Source organism: Cervus canadensis, chromosome 21, assembly GCF_019320065.1.
Source record: "Cervus canadensis isolate Bull #8, Minnesota chromosome 21, ASM1932006v1, whole genome shotgun sequence".
In the NCBI taxonomy this organism is placed as follows: domain Eukaryota; kingdom Metazoa; phylum Chordata; class Mammalia; order Artiodactyla; family Cervidae; genus Cervus; species Cervus canadensis.
Genome location: NC_057406.1, coordinates 52,350,398 through 52,368,358, shown reverse-complemented (window position 1 = coordinate 52,368,358; position 17,961 = coordinate 52,350,398). Strand labels below are relative to the sequence as shown.

At 42.0% G+C, this 17,961-nt stretch overlaps 2 protein-coding genes across 2 annotated transcripts in view; one reads left to right on the top strand and one right to left on the bottom strand.

The window, feature by feature from the left end:
- The window catches only part of ALDH1L2 (aldehyde dehydrogenase 1 family member L2), a 59,789-nt gene extending 53,900 nt beyond the window's left edge, over window positions 1-5,889 (top strand). Inside the window, exon 23 of the mRNA XM_043440965.1 lies at window positions 1,638-5,889. Coding sequence (XP_043296900.1) covers window positions 1,638-1,693 — 56 coding nt within the window. The 3' untranslated portion in view covers window positions 1,694-5,889. The remainder of the gene's footprint in view (window positions 1-1,637) is intronic.
- Window positions 5,890-7,484: 1,595 nt separating this feature from the next.
- NOPCHAP1 (NOP protein chaperone 1) lies at window positions 7,485-17,667 on the bottom strand. Its single transcript, XM_043440981.1, has 4 exons — window positions 17,518-17,667; window positions 15,346-15,432; window positions 12,705-12,841; window positions 7,485-10,466 (listed from the first exon to the last, which is right to left on the bottom strand). The coding sequence occupies exons 1-4, from the start codon at window positions 17,630-17,632 to the stop codon at window positions 10,227-10,229; spliced, it is 579 nt and encodes a 192-aa protein (XP_043296916.1). The 5' UTR covers window positions 17,633-17,667; the 3' UTR covers window positions 7,485-10,226.
- Window positions 17,668-17,961: the final 294 nt, after the last annotated feature.

Sequence of the window (17,961 nt, the reverse complement as noted above, 5' to 3'; positions counted from 1 at the left end):
TGTTCCATTTGTCTTTTGATAGAGAATGATCGATTTGTCTGTTTTATTATAACACAGTAGACTTTGTCTTAACAGTTTCTTCTCTCTGAATTTGAAACTCCCTCAGCTCAATGGTTCCCAGCTGCACACTGGATTAGAATCACCTGGGAGCTTTAAAAAGAAAAAAATGCAAAGATGCTGATTTAACTGGTTTGAGGTGTGACCTGGGATCAGGAATTTTAAAAGCTCCCTAAGGTGATTCTAATTTAACAGTAAGAAACCCAAGTTTAAGCCTAACTCCAGAATCACACACTCATTTGTTTCACTCATGGTATTCATGCCCCTTAACTGCTGTAGAAATCGATGATTGCAGAAGCTCAAAAGAGGAACCGAATAGAAACAAAATGGCAGGCCAATTTTTGGCCTAGATACACCTTCTGTGGATTTCCCTGGTGGCTCAGTGGGTAAAGAAACCGCCTACAGTGCAGGGGACACAAGTGGCCCAGGTTCAATCCCTGGGTTGGGAAGATCCCCTGGAGGAGGGCATGGCAACCCACTCCAGTATTCTTGCCTGGAGAATCTCACGGACAGAGGAGCCTGGAGGGCTTCAGTGCATAGGGCTGCTAGGAGTTGGACACGACTATAGTAACTGCATGCATGCCTTCTGTGTCTTTAACATACTATGTAAGTCAGGAAAACTACATTTCTCTTTTCTCTAACATAAGATGAAACAAAATGATCTCAAACTTCACTCTATTCTGCATTTAATGTAATTGGATTTAATGCATTTAACTGCATTTAATATAATTACATTTAATGTAATTGGAAGGACAGTATCCTGATCACTTTTGTTCAGCTTAAATGGCGAGGAAGAGAGATGTAGATTTGTCATCAAGCCAGGAAATAAAGGAGAAGGGTTTTGGGTAGAGGCTGATAAGCCAACAGTGTGGTCCTTAGAAGGCCTGGTGGCTGGTCTAAGCTGTTATCCTCAAAGTGTAGACCATGAGCATCAGCATTTGGGGAATGGTTAGAAGCATGGGTTTCCCTGGTGGCTCAGAGGTTAAAGCGTCTGCCTGCAATGCTAGAGACCCAGGTTCGATCCCTGGGTCGGGAAGATTCCCTGGAGAAGGAAATGGCAACCACTCCAGTATCCTTACCTGGAGAATCCCATGGGCGCGGGAGCCTGGTAGGCTACAGTTCACGGGGTCACAAAGAGTTGGACACGACTGAGCGACTTCACTTTCACTTAGAAGCACGTCGGGATTCCCGGGTGGCTCAGACAGTAATGAATCTGCCTGAAATGCAGGAGATGCAGGTTTTATTCCTGAGGACAGTGTGGCAACCCACTCCAGTATGCTTGCCTGGAGAATCCCCAGGGACAGAGGAGCCTGGTGGGCTATGGTCCATGGGGCTGCAGAGTCAGACACGACTGAGCAACTTTCACTTATAACCTTGGGGCCTCTGCTGGTTACGTAACGACTCTAGGGTGTCGTTAGATCATAAGTGATTCACGTGAAATTGAAAGTTTGAGAAGCACTGTCTCGCCCCACTCTCTTGCTCAGTGACTGGTACACCTACACCTGTGTCCAAGATCCTACACCTGGCGCCGTCACGTCCACCTGTGAACATGGTCCATCAACTGCTCTTCTCTTTCCTAGGCGAGGAAGCTCTAAACGAATACCTCAAAACCAAGTCTGTGACGTTGGAATACTAGAGCAGTGCCTCCTCGCAGGCCCACCGCTCTTCAGCTCTCCACTGAAGCAGCCTGGCTGTGCCGGGGACAGAGGTGTCAGCCGCCAGCCGAGAGACACGCACGTGGACCGTGAAGAGGGTGGGGCCACGTGTCTAAGCATTTTCTCCTGTGCCTGAGCATTTTCTAATACCCCTTTTATACCCTAAAATGATTTGTCGTTGTTGGGTTTTGACTATGTTGTATACCACACATATTTCTAAAATATTGAGGTACATGTTTTTCCCCACCAAGACTAATCCTAATTATGGTTGTTCGTTTTGCAAACATCAATATGATGCAGTTATAGTACAGAAAGGTGGGAACCCTTGTATAATAGGTAAGGTTTTAACTTCTGAACCAGGCATGCGGGGGTTATGAAAAAGATTTTCTGTAATTTTTTAAATATATTTTTTGATTGGAGGATAATTGCCATACAATATAGTATTGGTTTCTGCCATAGGAAAGGCCCATCAGCCATAATTATACGTATATCACCTCCCTCTTGAGCCTCCCTCCCCTTCCCTCATCCCACCCATCTAGGTTATCACAGAGCAGCAAGCTGGGCCCCTGTGCTACGTACCAACTTCTCACCAGCTATCTATTTCACAAATGGTAGCGTATGCATGTCAATACTCCTTTCACCATCTGCCCCATTCTTTCTTCCCCTATAATTTTGCTCTCAAGAAACAGTATATCCCTCAAAGAAAGTGAAGGACATTCTTTTATTGTCTTTTGGAAGTAAGATACATCTTTATTCCTGTGATGTTCTATTTTTCAACCCACTGTGATAAGTGACCAGCTCATAAACAGTTCCTGAATACCTACTAAGTACGAGGTGCTATATTATGTCCTGAGGAGTACACAAAATTTAATGACATGATCTTTGACCCCAAATAGTTGAAATTCTCATCAACAGCTTTTAAAGTGAATTTTACAGTAATGATATATTACAAAGTAAGTAACTTTTGGAGGCTGATCTTGGTTCATATCATACCATCTTACTATCTATGTGACTTGGGGAAACCGATGCAATTTCTCCAAGCCTCAGTTTCCTTGTATGTAAAATGTGGACAGTAATGCCTCCCTCAGGAACCTTATGATGAGGTGAGGATTCAATGCAATAATCTTAGTAAAGCAGATTGCACTGGGCTTTGTTCATGGTAAATACTCAATAAAGGGCAGATTTGTTACCTAATATATTAATATAAAGCCGAGATGTGGAATCTATAAAATAGGGATAAAGTTCCTATCTCATTAGGTGTTGTAAGGGTTCAATGGGATTATATACATAATGCAGTCAACAGGTGTCTAGATCATTCTCTGTGCTCAAGAAAGAGGCATCATTACAACTCATGAAGCACTTCATAATTGCCTGTTGTCAGACAAAAATATGTGGGTAAATAGTTTAGGTATGACTAGCAGAAGGTGAGATCCTAACTTGAGTCTCTAGAAGTTTGTCAGAGCAATTAATTTCCATTAATTCTCTTTTTAAAGTAAAATTTCAGTAAACATTCCTATCTCTCTGGCTTTGAAGAAGCCCTTAGGGATTACTTACTACTTTGGAAACTCAGCAGTTTAATCAAGAAGAGTGTAGGGAATTGTTAATCAATAAACAACAATAACAAAAGTCAGGGGCAGAAAACATTCAAAAGGAAGAATATCAGGTATGATCCTGGCATGATCAATAGAGCCAATTTTGCCTGTAAGCAAGTTGGCACAGGTAAAATTCTAAATTTGGACCCAACAGGGTCCAAACTGACAATTCATATTTGAATAAAATGACAAAACTCTTATTATAAAGGAACCACTTTTTAAATGCAGTGTTTTTACTGATTTCATGTGATTTAAAATATCACTTTACCAAATATTTTACTGATAGATGAAATGGCAAACAAAAACATGCCCATTTCTTTTAGACTGACTTCTACCTTCTAAAATTAATCTCAATAGCAGTGCTTAAAAGATTAAATCTTTTGGGGGGTCATAAACCTCTTTTGAGAATCTAATAAAAGCTATGGATCCCCCTGTCCAAAACTCACACCTGTACACCTAATTCTGCAAATATCTTCAAGAAATTCACAGACCACCTAAAGCCCATGCTTGAGCTCCAGATTAAGAACTCATTTTTCCATAGTGAGTTTTGAAGTTCTTAGCGGCTTGAGTTTTTATATCCGATTGCTGACCAGAATCAAAGGCTACATGGAATTTATAAAATGACAAGTGAATTTGAATGAGAATATAATGATCCACAGCCTACTAGGTAATTTAATTAACATACTGAGTAATTTATCACCATTTCTTCACATCGCTGATTATTTTGCTAAAGGATAAAGCTGTGATTTGTTCCCCTAACTGGGGAGTTGAGGAGGTGCGGACACTTTTAAAAGTTCTATTTTCCTTCCAATTCCATTTCCCAGTGCTGCCCTTTTGTTCAAACACCCTTCCTGGCCTTTCCTGTGCCCGGCGTGGTTTTATGTATCTCTCCTCTATGCTTTGTCTGGAACACAGTTCTTACCATGTGGTGCTGCAATGATTGGTCTTCCTAATTAGATATGAGAACCCCTTCCCCACCCCCAGGATTGGCATCTGTCAATAACAACATCTATCACTTATGGAGGGGCTGCTGTATGCTAGTCACCATGCTAAGCCAACTGACTTAACCTGCACGTCTGAAAAGATGAATAAATCGAGGTGCTCTTTTTACTGGCTCCACCCCCACCAAGAGGTCATTGCCAGTTTCCTGACTGGCCTTCTTGATCCCTCCCTGTGTGGCTCAAACCCTAAGTCAGAATGTGGCCCTCCCCTGCTCAAAATCCCCTAATGGGCCCCATTTCGCTTACAATAAAGTCCACTACTTACCATGCCTGCACAGTCTTATCAACTTTGTTCCTGGCTACCTCTAACCTCATCTCCTATCATCTACCCTCTCATTCCGTTTAGCCACCCTGGCTGCCTTGATGTTCCTCAAACTGATCAAGCACACGCCTAAGTGCAGGGCCTTTGCACTTACTGCTCCTTCTTCCCAGTAGTGTGCTGGTAAATATTTAACAAGTGGCTCTCTGGGGGAAAAAACAAAAACAAAATTCTGACTTGCAACATTTTCTGATTTCTGTGTATAAATGCTCTCATCCTGGCTGCTTTCAAGGTACAAACTTCACTGAACATAGAATTGGGAAGAGATGCGTGTGATTAGAACAAGTGTAGGCTAGAGCCAGTACACCACTGCCTCTTTTTGAAACTTGCCCCACACACCACCTCCCAACAGGCTGCCTCATCTTCTCTAGGTCTCTGCTCAAACATCATCATCTCAGTGGAGGTCCATTTGCTGATCGCTCTTCCTAAAATAGCACATAAGATTCCCACATCCACACCTCATTTGTCCTCTCATTTTGTTATTTGCCTTCTCCTGCATTGTTTTTGCAGCACTTATCACCACCTGGCATATAGTTATTAATCATCGATCTCTTCCCATTAGAACTTAAGCTTTGTGAACAGGGGCTTTTGTTCAATGCTGTATCTCCAGTATCTAACACATAGGAGGAGCTCAATAAATATTTGTTTTCAAATGAAGGAGGTTAAGTAACCTGCCCAGATCAAACAGCTATTTGGTGGCAGAGCAGGTACTCAAGCAATGAAGCGCAAAGTCTTTTAAAAAACCAAGCTAAGATCCCGTTGTTGCCATAACCAAATCAGACCCTGGGTAATGAATAGTAGGCATGTGTTAAATATTTATCAAACTCAAAGCTAAACTGAGTGGAACATGAACTGTGAGAGTTTTTGTGGAAAGATCAAGAGACAGGGTGAGGAAACAAATTGGTTTCCCTATACCTGCCTTTTTAAGAAAACAGTAGCTCTCAAGGGAACCTGGTGTAGAAGTAGGTTATCAGATATGAACATGATTGAAAGGACGAATTATTATGATTATTACTATTATGCAAATAATACCTAAGTGGATTTTTAATGATTAAGTCACACCTTATTATGTGAAAATAATGAGAAGGTAAGATTCAACCACTCTCCACAAATAACCAGATGATATCTGAAATTATTCCAGATTTTTTCCTATGAATATACTTTTTTTAAGAACTAGTATATACTGTACATAACTTTACCTGCTATTTTCAATTAAAAATATGTAACCATCTTTCTATGTCAATAAACATACCTCTACATATGTTCATTGGCTTTAATTCAACTTGTTCTCTTATTGTTGGACAATTATATTTGCTTTTTGACTGTTTTAAACACTGCAATCAATCTTTTTTTTTCCAAAAAATATTTATTTGGCTGCACTGGGTCTCAGCTGATCCCAGCATGCAGGATATTTTGTTTCAGCACACGGACTCTCTAGTTGCAGTACGTGGGCTCGGTAGGTGGAGCACATAGGTTTAATTGCTCCGAGGCATACGGAGTCTTAGTTCCCTGACCAGGGATTGAACCCCAGCCCCCTGCACTGCAAGGCAGATTCTTAACCATTGGACCACCAGGGAGGTCCCTGCAAGCAATCTTATATAGAAATTTGTGAACAAAACTGAACTGTATTTGATTAGAATAAATTCTTAGAGGTGTAATCTCTGATTAAAAGGATATAGCAGTCTTACCAACAGTTTCTGCACATTTTTGCCACCACTGTATTTTTCTTATAGCATAACACCTCACACTTACCCAACACTGTTCTAAGCACGTGATAGGTATTGAGTCATTCATTTCTCATTAATACTAAAACCTCATATGGGAGATACTATTATTCCCATTTTACAAATGGAAAAACTAAGATAAGTGGCTGGGCTGGGATCGACCCTGCTTCAGAGCCTATGCTTGTGGCTTTGGGACTGGCAGACCAATAATGCAGCATGTGGCTGACTGAACTGGAAATGTGGCTCCACCGCTTAAGTTGCACGGGGTCTTAGTTGCAGCACGTGCAATCTAACTCCTGGACCAGGGACTGAACCCGGGCCCCTTGGACTGGAAGGAGAGTCAGCCATTGGACCACCAGGGAAGTCTCTCCACCACTTACCTATTGGGAGGCTTTACAATTTTTGCTCTGTGTCTCCCTGCACTTTTTTCTTTAAATCTGTGAAGTAGGTAGAAGAGCATCTCATAAAGTAGTAGTCTTTTTTTTTTTTTAAAACAAAAAAGAAATTCACTGTCACAAAACTAGAAATCCAGTGATAGCTTTGTCAAGTTATTTGATGCAGTAATTCAGTGACGTTTCTTGCTTCTCTGTGCTCTCCTTGGCATGCTGACTGTGGCTCCAGGTATGCCCACTAGGTCAGAGTGGCAAGAGCCATATCCAACCACAAGATATCCATGGTTCCAAAGAAGGAGCCAATTTTTCATGTGCTTCCTTCTTAGGAATAAGAAATCCTTTTCTTTCCAGAAAGTCTACTAACAAGGAAGGCACAAGCCAATCACTGCAAGGATTTTCCATGAACAAATGGTGGAGAAAGTGAAAGTGTTATCACTCAGTCGTATCCAACTCTCTGTGACCCCATGGACAGTAGCCTGCCAGGTTCCTCTGCCCATGGAATTCTCCAGGCAAGAATACTGGCGTAGGTTGCCATTCCTTTCTCCAGGGTATCTTTCCAACCCAGGGGTTGAACCCAGGTCTCCTGCATTGCAGACAGATTCTTTACTGTCTGAGCCACCACGGGAGTCCACATGGTGGGGAGTCACCCACAAAGATTCCAACATTAAACTCTGGGGAAAAGTCTACTAGTCAGTGAGACAAAAGACAGTAGTAAACCTGTCTTTCTTCAGGACTGGCGACCACTGATGTTTAAGATGTATTACTTTATTGGTGTCAAGAGGAAAAAAAAATATTTTTTCATGAACATTTATTGTACATTCTGAGTGAAAGGCACCATGCCAGGCACTGAGGGAAATACAAATGAAAGACTCAATCTCTCTTCTTGTCTTTTCTGCCACAGTAGTGGACTCGGGCACAGAAATACAAGCTACTTGGCAAGGCAGTTTTAATTTTTTTTTAAGTACCACATCTGATGCACAAAGTATTATGAGGATAGAGGAGAGTCAATAAGAATATTTTTGCTTCCAAGACCATTACATCCAATTACCCAGTTTATGACTGTCAAAGAGCCACAAAAAGATCACACACAAGGTTAAAGAGAACATTTCAGTAGCCTTAGCAGGAACAAGACTGTTCAAACGGCAGCCGTCACCTTACACCTAAGAATCAGGCAGAGACCAACCAAGGCATGACAGCGACTCAGCTTCCAAGAGACTGTAGAGCAAGCTGCTTACACACAAAACAGCTTTTTCACTAAGTATAACATACACAAAGTGCACAGATGTTAAATGTGTAACTCGATAAATTTTTCTGTGTGTGAGAGTGCTGGTAATTCATAAAACACTCAGAATAGTGGCAGGCACACAAAAAGATTAAGTACTAGTTAAGTACTAGCTGGTGTTTCATCTGCCACTTCAACAGGTAAAAAAATACGACCTTAGTTTTATTTGCATTTCTTTGAGAAATGGGACTGAACATTTTTTCCCTGTGAATTATCTGCTCACGTCTATTGAGATTATTAGTCTTTTTATTTTTTACTATTTTTTAAGAGCCTATTTTATATTAATAACACTCATTCTTTGCCTTTTATTGCAAATATTTTCCCCAATTTGTCCCTTGACTTTAGTAGATGGTATGAGCCTAGATTCTAACTTTGTTTAAAAACAGCCATCCCTGACACTGTGTATTAAATAATGGATCCAATTTACACTTACTTAAAAAGACAACCCTATCACATAATAGATTTTTTTTTTCCCTCCAATGTCATAAGACTATCCAGAGAACTGAATTTAGGTGACTTCTTCAACTGTAGAGAACACTTAGTTGTATTATATGAGATAGCCATGGAAGGGGAGAAATACTAAAATTCTACATACTAGTATATAATTCTACACTGACTAGTCTCTTTCACTAACCAGTCTATTTCTACTTAGGTATGCATTTCTGGTGAACTTACACCTTCATATCCCCATGGATACCATGGCTTTAAATGTCCTGTACATCCCCATATACCTGTTGATTCATTTATCTACATCATTCAGTGCCTACTGTGTACCATGCACCATGGTAAGGAGTGAACCAGACAAATGCAATTCTTCCCACAATGTGGCATAAATGTTAGCTGGTAGAAGACATTATTTAAATATTTGTTAATTTATTTAAATAAATATTTACACCAATAATTCATCACAGCTGTGTTTGGTGCTACAAGGTACAACATAGTATCTTTTCTAGCTGAGAAATCTGGTTTCCAGATCTGTTCACTCTGCACACTTTTAAGGCACAGTCCGGGTTCCAATTTCCAATGGGAAATACCAGAAAGAACCTTGAGAATTATCTTCAGAGTATTCACAAGGATAAGGTGAGGAGTAAGAAAAAAAACAGTTTAAAAAAAAAACCCTAAAACATTAGGGAACAAAGTTCCATCAGCTCAATGCACTTGGAGACATTCCTTTAAATTCTCTAGTTTACATCCTGAGCAAAGCCAGTTCCATGGCAAATAAGATCCCACACAAGTTTAATAAGGTCAAGAATAAGGCAGAAAGGAGACTCCAAAGTAGGATCATTTTGCCTTTTGAAAGGGAAAACCAAGTACTATCTTTTTTCATGTACTGTGCCCTATTTTTCCTGGGGTGTCCCTATTCTCTACGATGAACAGATTTCAAAACTGGGCAACCGTGAGGAATAATTTCAATAGTTGAAACAAACAAAAACACTGCTTTATGAGAAAAAGAAAAAACAAAACTAAAAAAGTAAATTCTACATACAATTCAGAGAACTGAACTTAGATGACTTCTTTAACTGTACTGAACACCTAGTTGTATTGTATGAAACAGCCATGGCAAGGGAGAAATATAAAAATTCTACATACTAGTATGTAATAAGGGGCTGCAGAGTCATTGACAGTGATTAAACCACAGAACACCAGTTTTCCAGCTCAAACTGGAAAGGAATTTTTTTTTTTTAATGAAAGTAGATATGTCTGAGGGTGGCTAAATGTAAGTAATTATTTTCTTCGTAAAACACTTCTTTAAAAGATTTCTCCCTCATTGACCCCATTTTGATGGTAATAAATAAATCTGATTTTATAATAACTTAAATAATAAAAACCAACCTAGGTTGTTTTATCCAAGTGGACAATTTAAAGTAAAAACGAACAGGTGATATGTATTTTTACCTTAAAATAAGTTTGAGATTTCTGAAGTCTATGCTATGAAGAAGAATGCCAACAAACTCACTCATTACTATACATAAAATTAAGCTTTCTAAACACAATCTCTTTAGCATGAAATCAAATACAGTGTGCTCTGAGAGGATCCCCAAATGCTATCTCTTCTAGCTCTTTAAAAGCCAGCTTCTGTTTCTTCAAGAAACAAAGTACATTCAATATTGCAAAAAAGCACCATAGTATCTGAAATGCAAAACAAATAGTGAGTCGCACTCTTTTCCATAGAATTAGCAGGCATCTATCACCTGTTTCTCAGATCACTTATTTTCCTGTTTTTCTTTGTTTTCACTAGCAGAACCGTCCAGAACCTCTATCTTGCCTTTTCCGTCCTCTGAATGAGGAAGCTTAATATTATCTATGGTGACTTCATCTTCAGAAGAGGTGCTGTCACCTTCATCCTCAGATTCTGAACTTTCCTCTGAACTGTCTTGTGAATTCTCTTCCGAACTGTCCTCTTCTTTTGAATGAGACTGATTCATCTCAAACAAGGCCACGTCCTGAAAGTAAAAAAAACACACCATGTGGGAGATTTATTTTGGGGGAGTTCACTAAAGAGTTATAAAAACAACTTTGGGAACAACGACCAACACTTAGCACAAATACTGAAGCACAGAAGACAGGAAATGTTTTTAATACAATACGGAACTATTATTCTTTCAGTTGCCAGGGTCCGGCCTAAGGATTTACTTTTATTACAAGTCTAAAAAGTTCCTCACAACTGAATTCTATATAGCTGAATCTATTCAACAAAACTCACTCAACAAATATTAACAAATACCAACATTAACCGGGCACCACATTAGAATATCAACAACAGCAACAAAATCCTTGCCTTTGTGGAACTTATGTTTTTGAGCAGGAGTTGGCAAACCATCGCCTTCAGGGCAAACCCAGCCCCCTGCCTGTTTTCATGCAGCTCATGAACTTTTTACATTTTGAGTGGTAGGAAAAAAAAAAAGAATAGTATTTCATGAAATGCAAAAATTATATGAAATTCAAATTTTGGATCCATAAAAATTTGTAAAACGTGCCTACTCATTACGTATCATTACAGCTGCCTTTGGGGCTTCACAGGTGGTGCTGGTGGTAAAGAACCTGCCTGCTAATGCAGGTGACGTAAGAGATGTGGGTTCAACCCCTCGGTGGGGAAGACCCCCTTGGAGGAGGGCACGGCAACCCACTTTATTCTTGCCTGGAGAATCCCATGGACAGAGGAGCCTGGCAGGCTATAGTCCATAGGGTTTCGAAGAGTTGGACACAACTGAAGCAACTTAGCGAGTGCACGCACACGCACGCACGCACACACACACGCACGCACACACACACACACACACACGCACGCACACACGCACGCACACACACACACAGCTGTCTTCACATGGAAATGGCAGAAATAAACAGTCATAATGGAGACAGTGTGGTCCACAAAGCCTAACGTTATTTACCATCTGGCCCCCGACATATAATGGCTGCTGACCTCTGTTCTAGTTAAGAAACAGGTTTTCTGGTGGTCCGGTGGGCCCACACTCCCAAGGCAGGGGGCCTGACTTTGATCCCTGGTTGGGGAACTAAATCCCACGTGCTGCCACTAAAAGCCTAAGAGCCGGTGTAGCCAAATAAATAAATGTATTTTTTTAAAAGGCAATAAACAATTGCTCAGAAAGCACAGTGTAGGGCAGTGAAAAGGAAAAAAAGAAGAAAGCCATTGAGGTGACACGTGATGAAAGATGGAGGAATTTGGGGATGGGATTTTACAGAGAGGGAAAAGGCCCAGAGCAAGGAGACGGAGGCTGGAGTACAAGCAGTGAGGGTCCTTGGTGAGAGAGAAGGTCAATGGAGAGACGGAGGCAGGATCACACGGGCCCATGAAGGACTCTGAATTAATAGAAATGTGATGGGAAGCCCCCTGGTTCCCAAACTGGGGGCCACATGCAATGTGTCAAGAACAAACTCTGGGAAAAAAAGTGGAAGCAGAAAGCCTGGCTGGGAAATTCCTGGGATAATCCAGAGGAGAGATTGTCATTACCTAGAGTGAGGGTCGTGGGTGCCGAGCAGGAGTGGCTTGATTCGGGATATATGCTAGAGGCAGAGCTGCCATATCTACTCATGAATCAGGTATATGATCATTAAAAATGGTAAAAAAAAAAAAAAAATTTTTTTAAATAAAAAATAAATAAAAATGGTGTCAGCTCTGTCCAGACATGAGTGTTATAAAGGGGATTTCAGTGCAGAAATAAGAGGAGCCCAAAGTGAGAGACAATTTTCACACCTGAGTTATATAATAAGTTTTTCTGTTACACACATTGTTTATTTTTACATTCTCAATGAATGAGACTCTGATTATTTCTTTTGGGCCTTGAATGGAAAAATTTTAAAAACCTCAGGACAAAAAAAATAAAAAATAAAAAAAATAAAAACCTCAGGACATTTAGTATATAAATGTTTCTAGACAATACATGTGTTATTGGAGTTGAAGAAGCCTTTCTATGATTCTGAATGACTAAATTCCGAGACTTCACCCAGGAAAGCTTGCTGACTTATGAGGTTATTAGGATTAAATAATTCGGTCATTTAACCATCAAATGACTGAGTACCTGTGCAGTACTGGAAACATGAGCTGATTTTGCAAGAAGAAAATAACACTTGGAATTAAAATTTGAAGGTTCTCTTTGTTTTTCAGGTGACGACACATATTGTTTATTTTATTCTATGAAATGAAAACAAGCCGTAGTTACCATTTGAATAACTTGTCCAAGAGTCTCATCAGTATTTTCAATATTGAAATGACCAGGTTCTGCAGCTGCCATTTCTTTTCTTAGCTTTTCGTTTGCCTGAGCCATCTGCGGGAGAAAGGTCCGTACTTGGTCCAGCACTAAGGAGCGAAAATATCATTTATCAATATTTATGTCAGTCTTTGGCCAAACTTTTAAAGTCCAGAATTTCTATAAAAACACTACTCAATTTGACAGGAATTGTTAGGAATAATAACAATTCAATAAAAAAGCATTCAAATTCCTTCTATTTTAAAACTTTTCATTCTCTTCTGAATTCTTAAAATGCTGGGCTTCTCTGGCGGCTCAGACAGTAAAGAATCTGCCTGCAGTGCAGGAGACCTGGGTTCGATGCCTGGGTCAGGAAGATCTCCTGGAGAAGGGAATGGTTACCCATGCCAGTATTCTTGTCTGGGGAATTCCTCTGTCCATGGAAAACAGTATGACTGCACAATTCAGCAATTATTTCTCAATGTTTCATGTTTGTCATATATGCTCAGAGCTGAAAATTTCTAGAAGAATGGCATTCAACAGACAGTAACTGAATAAGTAGGCAGTAGGACTTAATAGTTAAATGCATGAGGCTCCAAGGCTTTGGGGTCAGACTGATGAGGCTCTTCACAGAGCCCCAGTTCCACGTCTCACTATCTGAGTTACCTGGGGCAGGTTAAGAAAGCAATGGATGTTAATGAAGCCCCACATCTGTTTCCCTTTCTTCTGATAATGACGACTTTTCTTAAGCTCTGTCGCTCTTAGTCACTCTGGTCCCTACCCAGTCCATGCCTATGTATTCCACAACCTTGGCCACTATGATTTGGTCTCATGACACTGTGATCTGGCAAGCCAATTAGAGATCACCCTGGGACTCTGTTTTGGACTGTTGAGAAAGATGTCCATTCTTTCAGAGTCAATGACTAGGTGAGTTGCTGAATGTAAACCTAGAGCTGCTGATAAACTGGCTCACCTACCACCCATCATCAGGGAAGAGCTGGTTCTAGATAAAGTCAACACTAGGAAGGTAGAGCTAAGAGATATAGAGTGGCAGATGCCAGATGATGCTGAGCACCTGGATTCAAATGTACCTGAAATCACTGGGGGTATTTTTCCCCAAAAAATGAGCCAACATCAGCTGGCTAAAGGCAACTGGAGCTGGGTTTCATTCATGTGCAACCACAGGAGTCTAATACATTTAATTTAGACAATCAAAACCTCAGTTTACCCATCTGTAAAACAGGGGTAGTAACTATCAGGTACTGTGCTAAGCACAGGGGGACAAAGAACAGGGATATGTCATTTATTGAGTTAGCTCTCAGGAGAGGCCCAGCATATACCCGTGCACATCATGAGCTCTCAGAACTTGTTAGGTCACTGATACAGCCATGTAACAGTGGACTAAAATGTTCAGAGCATGGAAGAAGAAAATGCAGGTGAAGGTCAAGAAATGGCCTTGAATTGTGAAACAGGACTGCTAGAAGGATTCCAAATGGTATACCCAACTTGGAAAAGAATTTGGTGATCTTTTCTCTATTAAAAAATACACTGTGGGGACTTCCCTTGGGGTCCAGTGGTTGAGACACCATGCTTCCAATGCAGGGGGGTGACAGTTGCACCCCTGGTTGGGGAACTAAGATCCCACATGATGGGTGGCATGGCCAAAATACTAAAAAATAAAAATTCTTAAAATTCCACTCAGAGATATGTACCCTCCAAAAATATAAACCTATGTCTACACAAAAACTTGTATCTCAATGGGGAGCCACCATGCAATCATTTCAGCTGCTGCACATTTAGTGCATATTATGGCTAACTTCCCCTCGACTACTCACGATTTTGTAGTTTATAGACATGATAACCTCATGTATCATTTACACCACTTTTACTAATTCTTGTCTTTATTTTTTTTTAAAGATTAAGAGGGAATTACGAAGATGCTAAGTATTACATGATGCTATCTGAACAAAGTCTGACTCACCTCTATTTAGAGTATGCGGTACAGCAATGTCACAGAGTAATTAATAAAAAGAACTGGCCCTGTTATGAGTAATGTTTACCATTTAAGTAACTGTGTCCAATTTAATCAAATCTGGTGGTGTTTTCCCACATCTGTGTGTGAAATTTGGGACTCAGTAACCTCTGGAAAATTTTCCCATGGAGTTTAACAATAACTGATTTTGATTTCCAAAAATCCATCCCACAGGTTTTTCTGGGCAAGGTTACCCTCTTAAGTGTTAGTCACTCAGTCGTGTCTGACTCTTTGCGACCCCAAGGACTGCAGCCTGCCAGGCTCTTCTGTCCATAAGATTCTCCAGGCAAGAATATTAGAGTGGGTTGCCACTCCCGTCTCCAGGGAATCTTCCCAACCCAGGAATTGAACCCGAGTCTCCTGCCTGGTCTCAGCCCCATCCTCTTAAAGCAGGGGAATAATACAAGAAATTTTATCCCTGTGCACTGAATTCACGATGTAATTTCCAAGTAAGACTTGCTAGAATGGACTCTCTGACAACAAAAGCAGACACTGTCCCAACAAATAAGTGGTTAATTAGGTAGAATTTCACATCAGAGAGGGTTCTTGAGAGAGAGAGAGAAGAGAGGGAAGGGTACTTACAGGGACTCCTCTCTATCCGAACTGTTTGAAGAGTAGAATTCTTTCTGGAATTAGGCTTGGGGTTGATGAGCAACCTGTCCCGTATACCTGAAAACACAGACACACACACACTTCCTTTATTACAGCACAAAGAGACAGGAGCCCAAGAGCAAACTTTCCGAGACCACCCTCCACCCTCAAGTCTTGACTGTTCCTTCCTCACTTTCTAACACATTAAAAAAAAAAAAAAAAGGAGCACTCCAAGTTCCATTACAACATTTTAGTTCTTTCTGCAGATCTCCCCACTTTAAACCTGTCTCTTACATCTCTGCCTCACCAATGCCAGGTAATAAATGCCCACTAAACTGCACCTTTCTGGGCCAGAAATCTACCAGCAACAAATGTAGGTCGGCAATGACAGAATGCAGGAAGCAGTACAGAGAACATAAGGGTTAATTAAGCAAAGCCAGAAATGGTTTACCAGCTACATTATACTGGGCGAATCACCTACACTTTTTGAGTATTAATTTCTTCATTTATAGAACATCTCCGCCTGGTAAGTTCCCTTTCAGTCAAGATGTCTGATGCAGACAAAACAGCCCTTTAAAGAGAACTCCTTTAGCCTTTTCACAGCTCCTCAAATCAACCCAACTCTCCAGCCCATCAGAGCACAGAGAACAGGACTCACCTTTCAAAACCCAAGGCTTTATGCACCCTGGTTCCCACACCTGGAAAATCTCTTCACTCTGGTATAAAAATACTGTTCACCCTCAAAGCAGCAGCTCAACACTCCTAGCTTACTATCAATAGCTTATACCTAATAGTTGGATTAGTGAAAACAGCATGGACTCTGGGGCCACACCGACTGGACTCAAATCCCAGTTTTGCCACTTTCCAGCCACACAACCTCCAACAAGTTACTTATCTGTATGATACAACAGGTCTCCATTTCCTCATCTATACACTGCCCTAACAGAACCAACTCCACACAGTGCAGCTGTGAGGATTAAATTTAGCGAATTAATTCCTGGGGCAGAGTAGGCACCAAGAAGCTCCAGCCATTATTATAATGTCTTCGGATGCTCTGGATTCTCACAGAATCTTTTTTCAAGTTAATATTTAATGAGGATATGCCCAAGACATTACACTCATTATTCTTCTCAGAAAAAAAAAAAAAACCATAAGTACTAGTACTTCCATTTTCCAAATGTAAAAACTGAGGCACTGGGGATGTAAACAACTCTCCTACTATGGTGCTGAAGACTCCTGAGAGCACTTTGGACTGCAAAGAGATCAAAGCAGCCAATCCTAAAGGAAATCGACACTGAAATATTCATTGGAAGGACTGACACTGAAGTTGAAGCTCCAATATTTTGGCCACCTGATGTGAAGAGCCCGACTCACTGGAAAAGACCCTGATGCTGGGAAAGACTGAGGGCAGGAGGAGAAGAGGGCAACAGAGGATGAGATGGTTGGATGGCATCATCGACACAACGGACATGAGTTTCAGGAAACTCTGGGAGACAGTGAAGGACAGGGAAGCCTGGAGTGCTGCAGTCCACGGGGTCGCAAAGCGTCGGACAATGAGCCACAAAAAAGTTCCACAGCTGGTTCGGCTCTTCCTTGAGCTGGCCATCTGTTCCAACAGCGTCTCCCACTCGAATGAACTTTATTCTCCTCGAACACCGCCCCCCTCCAAAAAAAGTTCGACAGCTAATTACTCGTGGGGTTGGGATTCGAACCCTAGCTTTTCTTAGCTCTCTATTATGATGTCTAAAAAGCTATGAGGGTATCCTGGACGCGTCTCCCTCTACCAGAGGAGAGCACTAAGGGTGGCTCCGTGAGCATCTGCAGAGAGAGGGTGCTCAATCCATAATACTCCCCTGCTCCCCTTATTAGCTAGCTGCTGGAACCCAGACCTGATTCTAAGGCCGTCCCCTCGGGCGGGGGAAGGTCGTGCTGCGGCGTCAGCACCGGCACTCAGCACTGTGCCTAAAACATGAACCACCCTCGGGCTCGAGGCCGGATGCCCACACCCAGGCCGGCCAGTCCCCTAACCCCGCAGCCGGAGGCATGTCCGGGTCCCTCGGCGGTGCAGGCGCTAGGCAGGGAGCCCCCGACCCGCGGCTCCAGCAGCGCCGCCCCCAGCTGCACGTGCGCGCCCCACGCCGCTGCCGCCCACCCGTCCGTCACCTCCGCGGCCGCCGCTCCCCGCCATCAGCAACTCCTTGGAGACCGAGACCCCGGAGCCATCCCGGGCGGACGACGAACAGCTCGGGCCGGACTGGGACTCGCCGCGGACCTCCATGCTGCTCGCTGGTCTTCAGAGCCGCCTCTCCGAGCCCGGATGCAGGAAAAAGGCTGGGGTAGGAGGCGGGGCCAGGGCTGCGATTGGAGGAGGCTCGTAGGCGGGGCGAGGGGCAGGGCGAGCGAGGCCCGCGGCGAGGGCGGTGCCTGGCGGAACGAGGAGGCCAATCCTATCCCGAGAAAAGGCAGGTAGGGGCTCTAGAGATGCTGTGATTGGATGAAAGAGCTAGCAAGGCTGGATTTAAAAGTGAAGAGCGCACCACGGGGGCTGCCCTCCTCTTCAAACCTCTGTGACGTAGAACACACTTTGACGGTCCGGTGGTTAATTAA